We start from the raw sequence: 15,818 nt of genomic DNA, 5'->3' as shown, positions 1-15,818 counted from the left end.
TGTGTTCATTTTTCTCCGGACTTGCTTTCATTATGAGGAGTATACCCAAGCAGGCTAAGCAGCCACTAGTGCTCTTTCCTAGTATTTTAATAAGAAAAACTTTCAGGCACATTGTCTCACCTATTTCGATTGTGAGAAAAAACATTCAAGACTTAAAGAATATCAACAAATCGATAAGGATCAATTTATCCAGATTGTCGGTGGGTACCAGGTTATCTTCTGTCTCCATTGCCACTTACTCCATTCAATTCACATGATTTTTATATCAAACAAATAACATTCATCTGCGTAAGGAGAAATTTGGGCATTATCAAGAATATTGGATCACCAATGGGAAACATCCCAAAATTGAAATCACTGTCACTAATGAAGTTTTTTATAACAGGGCATGAATGTCCAGAAAAAGCCACCAACACCTTGTAGACAAGACCAGCTAATACAATAACACAAGAACACATAAGGATTTGATAGGGCATTTTTCAAATATGCCCTTAAGTTGCAAATCAACTTTCTAATCATCCCAGATATTCCCAAAAATTTTATTCTAATTGTTCTTTAGCTCGCTACCGTCTTCAATTTGTGTGCTCTTCAATGCTTTCAACTTTCTGTAGCCTACATCAGTTCCAAATATCCTAATACGACAGAAAAATGTCGTGTACCATTGTCAGTATGTCAGTTACAAATATTTCAGGGCATTAATGCATCACAATCTGTTAGTAAGCCACTTTAGATTCTAACCATCATGAAACAAAAATAATTCTTTAAGAGCTACATGCTCAATACTTACCAGTCCATGTAAGTGAAAGTCGAAGAATAATTTCCAGACTTCGTGTACAGCAAACGGTGATGATAGTCGTGAAAATCAGCTCTGAAAGTGATGATACAAAGTTTAACAATAGGCACAATAGCAGAATAAACCAAATGGCTGGTGTCTAGAGCAGGAGAAGGAAATTCACACTCACCCCCCATACAACGGAAGGAAATTCGAAAGACTCCATGGAAAATGGTATCCACAATGTGCCTCAACTGTCTCTAGGACTCTCAGAACCATCCATAACCAGAGAGTTATCAAGTGGGGCCCAGTGATGGCAGGACCAAAAATGGTAGCAAACCCAAGGAAAAGTATCTCCGCAGGATGAGCATATTCAGAAGTAAGACCAAACGGTGTAGCATACCTTCACAATATTGCAAAACCCTATAGTAGTCTATGGATAAGAAATATAATAAAAGGTAAAATCCATTACACAAAAATAAACTTACTCGTGATGAACACTGTGCACATGCTTGTATAGCCATTTTGTGTGCAATATTCTATGTCCCCAGTAGAATATAAAGTCCTCCAAAATGAAGTAAAAGATTATTTGAGTTAGAACTGTTTTCCTGCAGAAAAAACCCAATCTTGCAAAATAAGCTTAATAGAAGAACATTCCAGACATATTTACTTTGAGAGCTCCTAACACAGGACTCCTATGTTTAGAATAATGACAGTGCTCAAAAGAACCTGAATGTACCAGGACGGTAGGGGAAGACTGCTGCGCATGCCCATGTATGAGAAAACGGGATATGAAAAAATCATAACAGGTAGATTGACACCAAAATGGTAAAGCAACAGGCGAACAATGCATTTCTCCTGAGCTGCAGGACTATTATTTTTTGCCTGCAAGAAAAGAAGATTAGCAACAACAGTAAATCTTACTCACTAATTGAACGAGGCCACAGGTACAGAAAAAAGGGCCAAGGGAAAGAGGACTAATGAGTAACCATACTAAGTGCCATACAATAAAAGCAAGAAAATTGATTGCATATCAAGACCAGGCAAAATTTAACTTCTAGTTTCTTTTCACTAAATTTTGCATATTTACGGCTGATAAAAAAATTTAGCTACATATTTACAAATGAAAATGGGAAAAAAATTATCATTTCTACCATTATCAGGGAGGTTAAATTACATCATCCAAACATTGCATGAACATGTCTAAGAAAATTGTGTTAAATATTTTGAATAAACATGTTTTGTTTGAATCAGCCAATCCAAATGCGGGCGTCAATACCAAAAAGCATTGTTAGAACATCAAACATGTAAGCCATACAAATAAGGAAAAAGAAATTGAAAACCGAAATCTCTAGGGAATTCTTCACTTGGACAGACCAGGACAGCATTGTTCTCAGCACAAAGGAAACAATGTAAAGGGAATAATTGAAATGAATAGTGCAAGGGAAGGAACACGTATATCAAGTCAAAGCAAACAATATTGGAGCAGTTTACTTTTGCCATGACTGATGCTCATTTTAAATAGAAAAGCAGCAAAAGGTACTGGATTTCCATTTTGCAGAACAAAATGAGGAATCATCCAACATTGAGATAACAACAACCATCAACAAGAGCAGACCTGAATTTTGTAGTTGCTCATCCACCCTGCCCTCTCAAGCCATATAAAGGGAAGTCCAGACAAGAAGAAAACACTCTCATGTAGAAAGAAACTTCCCAAACACGCCAGTTGAAAGTCACTGAAATGTGTGATCAAGTACTGCATCACAAAGAGAGCGAGAGATTAAGTAAGAGAGAGAATGGTATTCCCAAAAAAGCGAAAAGGACCAGACATCAATTCCACTTTCGGTAAACAGTACAATCTATGTAACCATGCAATCTACAGGACCGCAAAGAGTCTAAAGCCAAAAGGCCAAAAAACCAACAATGCAAGTGAAATGACGTCCGTGAACATGCTAAATTATGTGTTCCAGCAAGGAAAGGTCCCTTCACTAACATTTGCTTTACAAGCTAAATATTGAAAATTGAAAAAATGCATTTTATATTCCAAACCTAATATGACAAGCAGGGGAATATTTCATAAGTATAAGCGGATTACCAAACTCTTTCAAAAATTAACACATTAACACATACGCATCCAAAAATCAAACAGAGCACTGGATACGTCAACACAGTCCGCACAAACTCCAGGAATCTATTTCACGTGGCGATAACGACGAGGCAACACAAATCAGGAGCAGAAAGTGAAAAGCATAATTTAAAAAATGAAATACACTACAATGATCTACAGGAACAATTAAAGTTCCAAATACAGCAATGAGGCATCATTAGGCATAGTATCAAGAACACAATCAATCAATAAATCAATCAATCAAGCAAGCACCGTTTATGATTCCTAAACAAAGCCAATAATGTACACGCTCCCTTCATCTACATCAAGAAACAGAGAAGTAGCATAGATTAAATCAAAGGACGAATCCTTCGGTAGAATTGAAAAAGCTAACGGAAGCAAAAAAGCGTCGACAATTCAAGAAAATGAAAAGGGAGAACCTGCCAGCCAGATTCGAGAAGCGAAGCCATAGACGAGAGGCGGTGAGAGAGAAAGCGAGAGATATAGAGAGAGAAAGAGAGATTTGTGAGAAGACAATGTCTGTGTGCGTGCGAGAAAGTGAAAGAGAGAGAGACGGAGAGAGAGAGAGAGAGAGAGAGAGTGGGAGAGAGTGGATGCAGAGTTGCTTTGTGGTGTGAGGTTGCGTTATGTGTATAAATGAGAAGAGAGCAAAAGGCGACAGAACCAAACAAGTGAAGACAGACTGTAATAACCAATAATCATGCCACCTTGTAAATTACATTTTTAATACTTTCTTTTTACACTTACACAGTATTTATAAATTAGTTAATGTAAACATTAATTTTATCTTATCAAAAACTTTATTTCATTTACCTATTTTAAAAATATGTTAAAATTTTTGTATGAAAATTGTAATTGTGAATTATGTTTTAAATTTGTAATAAAATAAATTATTTAATAAAGATTTGAAATTATCAAAACATATGGACAGAAATTGAAAGAATGGTAGTTTAGAAGGCTGGGAGAGGCAAGTCCTTTATGGCCAATGACGAAGATAGTAGTATGTGAAAAACATATCTAAGATTGGAAATATAAGTTTGGAAAGTGAAAGTTTGACTATTCAACCTGTGTAAGTTATAATATGATAAGGATAAAGAATAAAAATTTATTTCTTTTTAAGAAATAAATAAAATTATTTCTATTTTTCAACTCGTTATTTGTCAATTGGATCTTATAAAGTTCAGTTTAAAGCTAATATTTAGATATTTTGTCCAGATTCAAATTTATAGATAAATATGTGGGTTTAGATATATTTAAAGCTTATTTTTTGTAGAAATATTTACTAATTTTAAATTTATAATATTTTGTTTTTCTCACTATTTGTGATTAATTGGGATTAGTTTAACGGTAAAAAGGAAAATTATTCATTAATATAAAAAAATAATTATATTAATTACTTTTACAATAATAACCTTAAAAATATATTAAAAAGGAATATATGGATAATAAAGTCTGCTTTATAACACAATTTTATTGAGTTACGTTAAGTACTAAAGTCAAATTATAATAAATAGTAAAAATAGTAACAATAAAATTATACAAAATTATCGTACAAAATTTTGTAAGAATTTAATTTTTTGAATAATTAATAATTAAGAGAACAAAATTCGTTTTTTTTATTATTACTCCATTCTTAAAAAAATATAAATATATCATTATCTTATCTCGCAATTAATTCACATGATCCAGTTTTTAATCTTACTAAAAATTAATATTTTGCAATGAAATAAATTTATCATAAAACAATTCAAAATTATTCACAACATATTGTGTCATTGAGAAAAATTTACAATGAAAAATAGGATTTCATTATAAATAGTAATACCAAAATGTTTGGATAAAAGGGAGGGTGAGAAAAAATAAATGAAAGAAAATTTAACTGAATTTGTGTGATTGTGTTCCTTGTAATGATTATTTGGTGGTTATAGCGAGATATGTTTGTATTATTTACTTAAACATGGAAGGTAAGTTGATTAAGCGAGTTAGTAAAGTAACTTAAGTGAAGAAGGCGTATTCTTATCATCAACATAGTATAATCATACTAACATCTTACATGCATATGAGTTGCATAATACAATCAAAATAAAATTACAGGTGAATAACTATAAAAGAAATTATTCATCATCATAATTATTTGTTATATTGTAGAAAGAGGTTTGATTTATATAGGAGGAAGAAGTGGTACCATAGAAGATGGATGAGTGAATGAAAAATAAACATAAATTGTATCATTTGGTTTCTAAACAAATGGATTGTTTTTCATACTTCTTTTTCATTAATTAGAATATCGTTTAAGCTCTTTTTTTTTTCATATAAAAGGTGGATATAAGATGTTTCATTTGTTCATCCCAATGTTATTTAAAGAACTTAAAGAAGAAAAATGTTTGAGTTTTTCACTCCTCAATCATAAACCATAAAATCACTCACTTTCATTCTTCTAACAGTTAAGGTAAAACTGTCTAGCAATCTTTTAATTTGAAGTTTAACAAAAGCATCTAATAAAATAGTTATATCAAATAGATTGTGTAAGATAGCGCGCTAAAACAAATATATGTTCAAACAATATCCTAAGGGTAATACATTATGCTAAAAGATATTGATAGCTTCATTCTGGACTATTCATCAATGGAGTAGTGAGCACGAAGCAATATTGTAAAGCAGCAACGAAAATGAAAGCTTAATGGAGGTTGTTTGTGGAGGAGGTGTTGTTTGGGAGAATGGCTCTAGCTAGGATGGCCCACCATCAATGGAAGCTAGAGGGGTATTGGAGGAAGCACGGGGAGTGACTTTCGGTGTAGAGAAAAGCTTGATCAAATGCATCAGCATAATTATACTATATTCCAAAAGTGAGGTTACAAAGGGGAAAATGGTGAATTTACAAGAAATTCACCTACCATGGCTAAGTCACACAGTGTCGATGATTAGCCTGCAAAAGTGGATCTCAAGCCACGTGTCCACGTGTGGAAATAATGTTGGAAAGTAATAGAAGTACCAAATACACATGCTAGAAAAGAGTAAAAGAAAGACATTGGCGTTGAGCGCCCGAGGGTATGCGCTCAACACTACCCGTTGAGTTTCTTCATAACTTTGATGCCTTTTATCCTTGCACATGGGCTACTATGGACTTTGTTGGACCTTGTTGTTGGTCTTCTAGCTTCCATTTGAAGTGTGCAAATAGGACTTGTCCTTCTTGAGATAGATTTTCAAGGTTTGTTGCATCTTCATAGCCATTCAACGGGTAATGGGTGATTTGGTATTGAGCTTGGACCCCATTTATCAGATATAGAGAACAAATCATCTTAAACATTATAATAAACAGACTATGTTAAGCACTATAGTATACGAACTATGCTAAATGTTAGAATAAACGTCTAATGTTTTAAAGCTAATGTATATATAATATTTTTTATTTGTTGTTTAGTTTCTTTTTATTTGTGTAGATCCATCAAAGACAAATGTTTTATTCAAAAGTTCTACATTGAGTTAGAAAAACATTAAGAGATACAAAGACATTCTAGGAATGTTTCTTCGTTGCTTTATGTTTGACCAATCCATACACCAAAAAAGCACCCTATGTAAAAGAAAAATAACATTTGACCTCATACAAAAGGTTATATCACTTATATCAAAGTCAATGCTTCTAAGTAACAGATCTTTCTTGAAATTGCCTATATATAATTGCATGAAGAAGAGAATAATAACAATAACTGCACATATTCTTACATTGCCAAAATTATCTTGTTATTGCATCGTCTAGCCTTTGAGAAAATCTTTGTAACTTTTATTTGCTTTCTTAATCTATTTTAGATCCTTTGGTAGGTTCAGTATGTGTGCCTTCTGTTCTAAGTAGCTTGTTTCTTGTTAGTCATTACTGGCTCTCCTAGTTTTGTCTATTGCATGAGAAATCTAATCTGTCATTCTTTAATTGAAGCTTTTATTTGCTTTTGCAATCTGATCTAGAGTCTGTGTAGAATAGTTGTTCTGCTGTGTTGTTAAATCCATTGCTTGTGGTTGTCTTGTTCTGTCAAATACATTGCCTTAGCCTAGCCCGTTCTTGTTTGAGAAGTTGTCTACTCTAGTTTCTGGAATTTGAAAGAAAGTTTGTGTGCTTGGTAGCATCTTAGTGGTGGTGGTCTGAAAGATTCTCCTACCTTGAACTACCAAGGGAGAATCTCCCTTCCAAACCTTTCCTTTGTGTGCTTTAAATTTTTAAAGAGAAAACTGAGTGTTGTGAGATTAATGAGGCTGACTTAGCCTAATTCCTTTGCATTTGAAAGAAAGAATTCATTGTTCATCTAACTGCTTTTTGACTGTTCATTGTGCAGGAAAAGAAATTGGATTAATCAGATTAGAGCAGTTGTGATTTGCTTAAACTGACATTGCATTCATTTAAGATTTTAAATTGTTTGCTGAAATCATTGAGATATTACATGTTTTGAATGTGATTGTTGATTTCATGGTTTGATTGCAATTTTTGAAATCTGTATTGAATCCTGATTAGCACCATCATTCTTTCTTTGTTCAGATCCTTTTTCCAATTGCATTGAGAAAATAGTTGTGCAGCTTTGTTCAAACTGATTGATTGCATACCCTTGCATGACACTTAGTTAGTTGTGTTAGTTGTGCATGAACTTATTTGTGCATGAACTAATTTCTGCATAAACTGATTGTTTGGAGTACTTAGGCTTGTGCATCAACTTGTTTTCACTACCAATTTTTGAATTGCATCACATCACTCTTGTCTAGATTGATTGATCTAAGTTTGAATGTGTTTGCCTCTTTTAATCACAAGTTGAAACTACTAGCCTCGTATGTTCTACTAGTTTTGGTGTTCTGATTCAGGTTTAATTGAGTTTCTTCATTGTTGCGTTAAGTTTTTTCAACTACATAAGCATCACTTCTGATTATACCACGTCATTATTCCTTCATTGGATTGATCAGATTTTAATCAATTGGAATGGTTGTTTAGATCAGTTTGGTTCAACTTTGAATTACACCTATTTGAATCTGGTTTAATGTCCATTTCCGTTTGTACCTTACTAGAATTTGGTGTGAATTTTAGTGTGCAGAGCAGATCTGTTTGGGAGTTTAGTTAGAGCAAACTAGAAGCAACCACTGAATATGGGAGTTGTTTGCTAAAACTGTTTTGTTATAACTTGCAATTTTATGGATTAGGTAGATTGCTAAATTTGGAAGGAATTGTCTGTATAGTGTTCTTGGAACAGTTTGAAAGCAATTAGGATATTTTCAATGTACCAACTGCACCAAGCCGAGAGAAAAGGGAGTAATCTTTTATATTGTGTAAATTTTATCCTCTTGATATCTGTGTAGAAAAGGTGCACTAACCCAGATTGTGATCATATGTGTTGCAGGATTGGATTGATAGAATTGCACCCAAAAGCAAAGAAGGACCAGAAGCGATGTTTATTTGGTAGAAAGGGAAGAACAAAGGTTGGAGAGGTGTTTAATCGATCAAAAAGCCAAATCAATCTGTGAAATCGAAGGTGAAATCGAAAAGGATGGAGGAAATGGAAGAAAAAGCATATAGATGATGAAGGAACCCTAGGCTGGTGAAGATAATCATTGGAAAATCAAAGAAAATTATGAAATGGGGTGCAAATAGGGAAGGAGATTGTAGGCTTGCAGAGAAACTAGGGTTTGGATCTGTAAATGACTCATGAAGTCGAGGAAAATGAGTTTGAGACACCAAAATGAGGTTTGTGAAAATGATACCTCAAGAAAGCAATGCACAAATAATGTAAGATTGATGACGTGTGGTTGTTGATGCGTGCGTGAGAAACTGATAAGGAGCAATGATTAGTGCATCATGGAGGAGAGCATTAATGGAAGCACAATGGAGAAAAATGGAAGAATGAAAAATAGGAAGTGTGCTTGGAAGGTGGCTAGAGGAAGTCTTTGGATTCTCTAGACTGACTTTTAAGAAGAATAATTTCTGATTTAGAAAATGCAATTCTTATTATTCTCAAAAGTGAAAAATACATTGGTGGAGATAAGTGGAACTTGTAACAAGGATGAAGCAACTCTTTAGTGATGGCTTGCATGAATGAAGGAAGGTTGCCCTTAACATGGACAAAATTAAAGGAGGAAGAAATCCCCTTCTAAGGTATTAATTGGGTTTGAGTATGGTCTGTATGTTCATATTTGGACAAGAAATTTACCGTTCTTTTTATTGACGAATTTTAAATTATCAATGAATTTTACCAACAATTTTTAAGGTTTATAATTATCGACAGATTTTATCAATGAAATTTTTTTCGATAAACGAAATATGTATTATTGACAAATTTTACCAACAAAAATAAATTCGTTGGTAAAATTCGTTAATAATTAAGATTTAAAAATTAGTTGATAAAATTTGTCAATAATTTGAATTTATCGATAGATTTATTTTTGTTGATAAAATTCGTCGATAATTTCAAGAATTGTTATAATGTTTGTATCTGTGTAAGGGCCTTATAATTCTGTTTTAATTTTAAAAGAAAAAGCCATTGGGCCTTGTAATTTGGGGCAGCCAGGCCCATAAGCTAAGGGTTGCCTTACCTTAGGGGGGAGACTTATTATGAAATCAGACTCTTATTAAGCCATTTCCCTTCTCTCTGTAAAAGCTTGCCCTAAAAATTTTCTATGCCTTCTCTCTAGGATTCTAGAAAGTTTAACCGTTCAATTTTGATTCTGAAGGTGCTCACCCCACATAGAGAGCTTTGATTTGAACCAAACATTTCTTCAATCCGCCTGATAAGTGGATTTCCCCCTTTTTCTTTCACTATTCTTGAGTTAGGGCATGCCACTTTGCTGATTTCCTGTGCCTCGTGTGTTTTCCTTCCATTCTTTGTCTATTCGAGCTCAAAGAGCTGTGTTCTATCGCCTATTTGGTGATTGGTAGGTTCTGTGAGTTCAACGCGGTGTAGGTACAGTCTTCGGCCACTCTCAACAAGTGGTATTGTTAAGCTTTCCAGGTAAGGGGAGCTAATTATTTTTTTTTTTATTGAACCTATTTCAGTGTTTTATGCATGATTAATTTAAAAATATGATGTTCTGTTGGGACCTTGTCGTTACTGCTTTATGTATTTGGTTTGGGTATGAACTTGATTGTACAAAGTATGAATCGCGATTGATTTCCTGTGTATTATTTGATGAAGTGAAATGTTAAAATTGGGAATTTGAGGTCTAGAGTATAAAGAACATTTTGGATGACTTAAATAAATCATAGGGGGCTTGTTGAGAGCATTTTGTTGGTAGGATAGAGGGGACTTAAAAACCTGAGCTGGCACATCCCTGATCATAGAGCAGTCCTGGCCTGGTCCAGTCAGTTGTGACTAGTCATATGTGCTAGCGCCGAAGGTGAGTCTGATGCGTTCAGACATCTGAACCCTCTCTGGTGACCAATTGGGTACTGAGATGAGGTTGGGAGCAAGCATTCTATAGTAATGAATAATTTAGCAGATAGTTTCATAATTAAGAGAGCATTGTAAATTATTTGAAGGTAATACGTATCATAATATATTATATTATTATATAGATTATATATATATATATATATATTAATATAATATATATATATATATAATATATATATATATATATATAATATATTATATATATATATTATATATATATATATATATATATATATTATATTAATATATATATATATATATATATATATATATATATATATATAGAAATATTTACTAATTTTAAATTTATAATATTTTGATTTTCTCACTATTTGTGATTAATTGGGATTAGTTTAAAGCTAAAAAGGAAAATTATTCATTAATATAAAAAAATAATTATATTAATTACTTTTACAATAATAACTTTAAAAATATATTAAAAAGGAATATATGGATAATAAAGTCTGCTTTATAACACAATTTTATTGAGTTGCGCTAAGTACTAAAGTCAAATTATAGTAAATAGTAAAAATAGTAACAATAAAATTATACAAAATTATCGTACAAAATTTTGTGAGAATTTAATTTTTTGAATAATTAATAATTAAGAGAACAAAATTAGTTTTTTTTTTATTACTCCATTCTTAAAAAAATATAAATATATCATTATCTTATCTCGCAATTAATTCACATGATCCAGTTTTTAATCTTACTAAAAATTAATATTTTGCATTGAAATAAATTTATCATAAAACANTTCAAAATTATTCACAACNTATTGTGTCATTGAGAAAAATTTACAATGAAAAATAGGATTTCATTATAAATAGTAATACCAAAATGTTTGGATAAAAGGGAGGGTGAGAAAAAATAAATGAAAGAAAATTTAACTGAATTTGTGTGATTGTGTTCCTTGTAATGATTANTTGGTGGTTATAGCGAGATATGTTTNTATTATTTACTTAAACATGGAAGGTAAGTTGATTAAGCGAGTTAGTAAAGTAACTTAAGTGAAGAAGGCGTATTCTTATCATCAACATAGTATAATCATACTAACATCTTACATGCATATGAGTTGCATAATACAATCAAAATAAAATTACAGGTGAATAACTATAAAAGAAATTATTCATCATCATAATTATTTGTTATATTGTAGAAAGAGGTTTGATTTATATAGGAGGAAGAAGTGGTACCATAGAAGATGGATGAGTGAATGAAAAATAAACATAAATTGTATCATTTGGTTTCTAAACAAATGGATTGTTTTTCATACTTCTTTTCCATTAATTAGAATATCGTTTAAGCTCTTTTTTTTTTCATATAAAAGGTGGATATAAGATGTTTCATTAGTTCATCCCAATGTTATTTAAAGAACTTAAAGAAGAAAAAGGGAATTATGTTACTTAATATTATTATAATATAGTAATATATATAAAAGATGCAGAGGATGTGCGAATGATAATAAATTCTATTAATATAATATAATATAGTTGTTTGTAGGATTAGTAAATATGTGATATGTATAAAAGAGAATGTTGATATAGCTGAAAGTGTTCATAATCATTTATAATATTATAATATGTATGAATATCTTTATGTTGGTTTAATATAAATATTATAATATAATTATTATTTAATATGACTATTATAATAGAATTAAAGGAAACAACTTTTCATATATTGTACAGGAAATTAGGCATTGAAAATAAATTATAAAGATTATGGTATTGATAAATTTAGATTAAATTTATGGAGATGTTACTTTTATAACTTGTGATGAATGAGTTAATGTATATGGTTGAGATTATGTATATGTTGATTGTGGCAAAAAAGTATATGATTACAAAGTGATGAAAGTACGATCCAAGTGGTAAACCAAGTTCTATCTGTGTAGAATCTCTTGGTGAGATTCTTAGTGTTTTAGAATGAAAGTAGGAGCTCAGTCTTGGGGGCCTTCCTGACTATCCAATGGTCTTTCTTCTCACGTAGAGAGGACTGGACCATGTGGTGAGGAGTAACAGGAGGTCTTAGTCTTGGAGGCTTTCATCATGCTCCAGGACGCGGAACAAACTAACCTCGTGAGTGTGGCAGGGCGGGGGAGCCCAAGACGGGGAGCCTAAGTATCACAAGCCACCACGGGTGCATGACCCGCCATAGCTCAACTATCATTCTAAAGTCCAGATGAGTCAAGTCTAGAAGATAACATGCTAGGATCTGTGTTGTATATATTGCCTTGCTTGTATATACTTGGGTTGAATCCAGTATGTTCATGTTGGTATAATTGCATGCTTTTTATATAATTAGCTCACCCTTGCTTGCTTGTGTTTGTGCCATGTTTGCGTTGTTTTCTTTTGCCATGATCATCCACTTGGATGGAAGTAGATGACGAGGAGGTTACTTTGTAAACAGCTCTTGATGGGGATGGTATGCTGCAGTCTATTCCACTAGACCTCATTTCTCTTAGTCATGTTATTTTGTAGAATCTTTTCATGTTTTAAAATTTTTAGTTCCTTGTATTTTCAGGGAGAAACTTTAGTACTCCACTTCCAAATTCTAAGTATTGTTTAAGGATGACTGTAATCATATTACTCTTAACTGCTTTCTAGTATTATTCATGGTGACTCCTTTACTATATTATATATTCTTTATAATATAATTGGGATGCCACAATCTGTCTTTCTACTATTCCAAATACTAATTAAATAATTTTTTCACAAAAATTATAATAACAAAAATATGATATTTGTATTTTATGTAAAAAAGAATACATAATTATCCTTTTCAATATCAAATATAATGAAATAAATTATAATTATATAAATATCAAAAATAAAGATCCAATAATTATACAAAATGTATGTTTTATTAATAAGTTACACAATTAAGGCTCAAAGAAAAATCAGTATATGTATTTTATAATACCAAATAATTAGTGTTTTAGTAACTTAAAATAAAAATAAATATGAAGATGACATGAATATTAAGAATAATATGAGAATGTAGATTGTGCATATTCATTTTCATATCTAATTTAAAAATTTAGACATTATTTAATTGATAACGGTCTAAAAACCGTTATTTTCATGCTTTAATTTGATAGTAAAACACACCTTTTATGGCTTAAAATGAGCTTTAAATCAAGTAAAACACTTAGTTGAGTCTCTTGAGAGTCAAAATTTGGTTTTAGAGATATTATACTTGTTTTGCATTGTTTTGCAGGGTTTTTAGATGAATTAAAGATGGAAGTGAAGTAAGGTGGACTTAGACCCATGAAAGAAGGAGAAAAAGGATGAAAAGAAGGGTCAAGCAAGCCGCTGAGCACCAGAATGGTCCGCTGAGCGCTCAGAGCGATTAGAGGGAAACCGCTCAGCGGTAAAACTGACTGCTGAGCGGTCAAAGCGGCACAAGGCAAACCGCTGAGCGCTGAATTTAGGCGCCTAGGCGGTTGTCTATTTTTTTAGCTAGATTCTGTAAATCTTTCTGTTATCTTTTTGGGCTTATATATAGCCTCAGTGCGAATTAGAAGAGGATTCTTTTGGCAGAGAGAAACATCCAGAGCTATTCCACACACCTTTGAGGAGGTTCCTTGGATGCTTAGGCTTCAATCAACCAAGTTTAGGGTTATTTCTTCCATTCTTTCATTATTTTCATCTAGTTTCACCATGACAATGGTGAACTAAACCCTTTGTTGTTGGGGAACAATGTAATCTTTTGAAACTCTCATATATTCAAATTCTTATTTATTTCATATGCTTGTCATATACTTGTGTATCAATTGTTGGGTTCTCATCTATGCTCAATGCTTTTATTGTTTAACTCATTCAGTAAAAGATGTTTGTCTTTATCGATATGGGGACATACGGTAATGTCATAAACTAGTGAGAAATTCCTTGATTATGCCAATATCGCCTAGGGATAGGGGTAGGACGGTCAATTGTATTTGCTTCTGATCGCATTGCATGATTGGTTACTAGGGGAGGCTAGGGATAGCAAGCCAGTAATTAATAATAGGCTCTTTTCACCAAGGGATTGGGTTAAGGGTAAACTAGAAAGTTTGCATGGCAATTGGATAAATAAGTGAAGTAAATAAGAAGAGTAGATATGTGAGAGTGGATAAGATGAAATTGTATACCCCAACAACACCATTCATCCATAGTTTCTTAAAACCAATTGAATCAACTGCATTGCCTGTTTATTTTTGTTCTTTGCATATAACCACCAAATTTATTCTTTTCTCAAGTCTTACGCAATTTGTTTACATGAAAGTTAATGCCTAAGAGTTCTTTGGAAAACGATACTCGGACTTACCCATTTATATTACTTGATAACGATCTGGTACACTTGCCAGAGACTTAACATTAATCATATTTAGTTAATACATATTCTTTTTTAAAATCGAAATGAGTTTGAATATAACAAAATGAGTTTGAATAATACTTAAGGTAATTGAAATAGTGAACTTTTGATTTAAGAAATAATATTTATATAAACTAATATCATATTCATACTTATATTAACACTATTTATTTTAATATATTTTTTAATTGCAGTTATCTAATATTTTATCCCGTGTTAGAACTTATGTTACAGAAATACATCAGTTTAATCATAATATATTGTCAATTCTTGACAAATAAATATATGGTTAAATACATTTAGTGGTCCCTATTTTTGCTGGTTTTCTTCAATTAGGTCCCCGTTTTTTAAAAATTATCAATTTAGTCCCTAAATTTGAAAAATCAAACCAATCAAGGACATTCCATTAACTTCCCTAGACGGCGTTAAATATGGACTTTGTTGGCAAGAGTAGTTGTCATGCTGTAGACAGATGGCACATAATGTGTTTATGACGTGGACTTAAATGATTTGTTTATGCATAAAATTGAAGAAGCACGTGATTTCAGTGGTTTCTTTAAAGGTAAAGGTAAAAGAATTGGGGAAATTGGGGAAAGGGTGTTGAGCTAAAGCTGAAGCTGATAAAGGGTGGTGGTTGTTCTTCGAAGGGTGTTGGTTCTTAACATTTAGCGAGATCAAGGTTGGGATCAAGGTTGGGTCTAGTGGGGATCAAGGTTATTGTCGTTGTTTGATGAGTCGTTATTTCTTGAACTATATTTAGTTTATTACACTTCAATAAACCAGGGAATTGTGTTTAATTGTCTGTTATTTCCCTGTTTTCCGAATTCTGCTTAATTTGGTCAGAAATTCGTAATTGTGCTAATTTGGATTTTCTGAGCTGATTAATTGCATTTTTGGGTGCAGGGAAATTTTGGAAACATCATCTAGAGCATTGGGATATGGCATGACACAATCAAAGGCTAAACATTTAGTCATTTAGATTCTTATTAAAGTTGTAATTTCGTTTTCTAGAAGCCCTTAATTAGAATTAGGTGTTTTGGACCCTTTTAGGGGCATTTTTGTAAGAAAAACAATTGTGGGGGCCATGTGGAATCTCTTTAGGGTTTCTTAGAGGTGGGCCCCACCAATTTTGGAGGCTTGG

General features: G+C 32.2%; 1 protein-coding gene across 1 annotated transcript; it reads right to left on the bottom strand.

The window, feature by feature from the left end:
* Positions 1 to 289: 289 nt before the first annotated feature.
* Positions 290 to 3,506, bottom strand: LOC106776423 (methylsterol monooxygenase 2-2). The gene is made up of 7 exons (XM_014663880.2): positions 3,320 to 3,506; positions 2,391 to 2,528; positions 1,512 to 1,657; positions 1,261 to 1,380; positions 963 to 1,175; positions 788 to 868; positions 290 to 632 (listed from the first exon to the last, which is right to left on the bottom strand). Exons 1-7 carry the CDS (start codon positions 3,347 to 3,349, stop codon positions 545 to 547), a joined length of 816 nt encoding a protein of 271 aa, XP_014519366.1. The 5' UTR covers positions 3,350 to 3,506; the 3' UTR covers positions 290 to 544.
* Between the last annotated feature and the right edge of the window lie 12,312 nt (positions 3,507 to 15,818).

Source organism: Vigna radiata, chromosome 2, assembly GCF_000741045.1.
Source record: "Vigna radiata var. radiata cultivar VC1973A chromosome 2, Vradiata_ver6, whole genome shotgun sequence".
NCBI classification, from domain to species: domain Eukaryota; kingdom Viridiplantae; phylum Streptophyta; class Magnoliopsida; order Fabales; family Fabaceae; genus Vigna; species Vigna radiata.
Note: the sequence above shows the minus strand (reverse complement) of the source record. Positions and strands in the feature narration are given on the sequence as shown.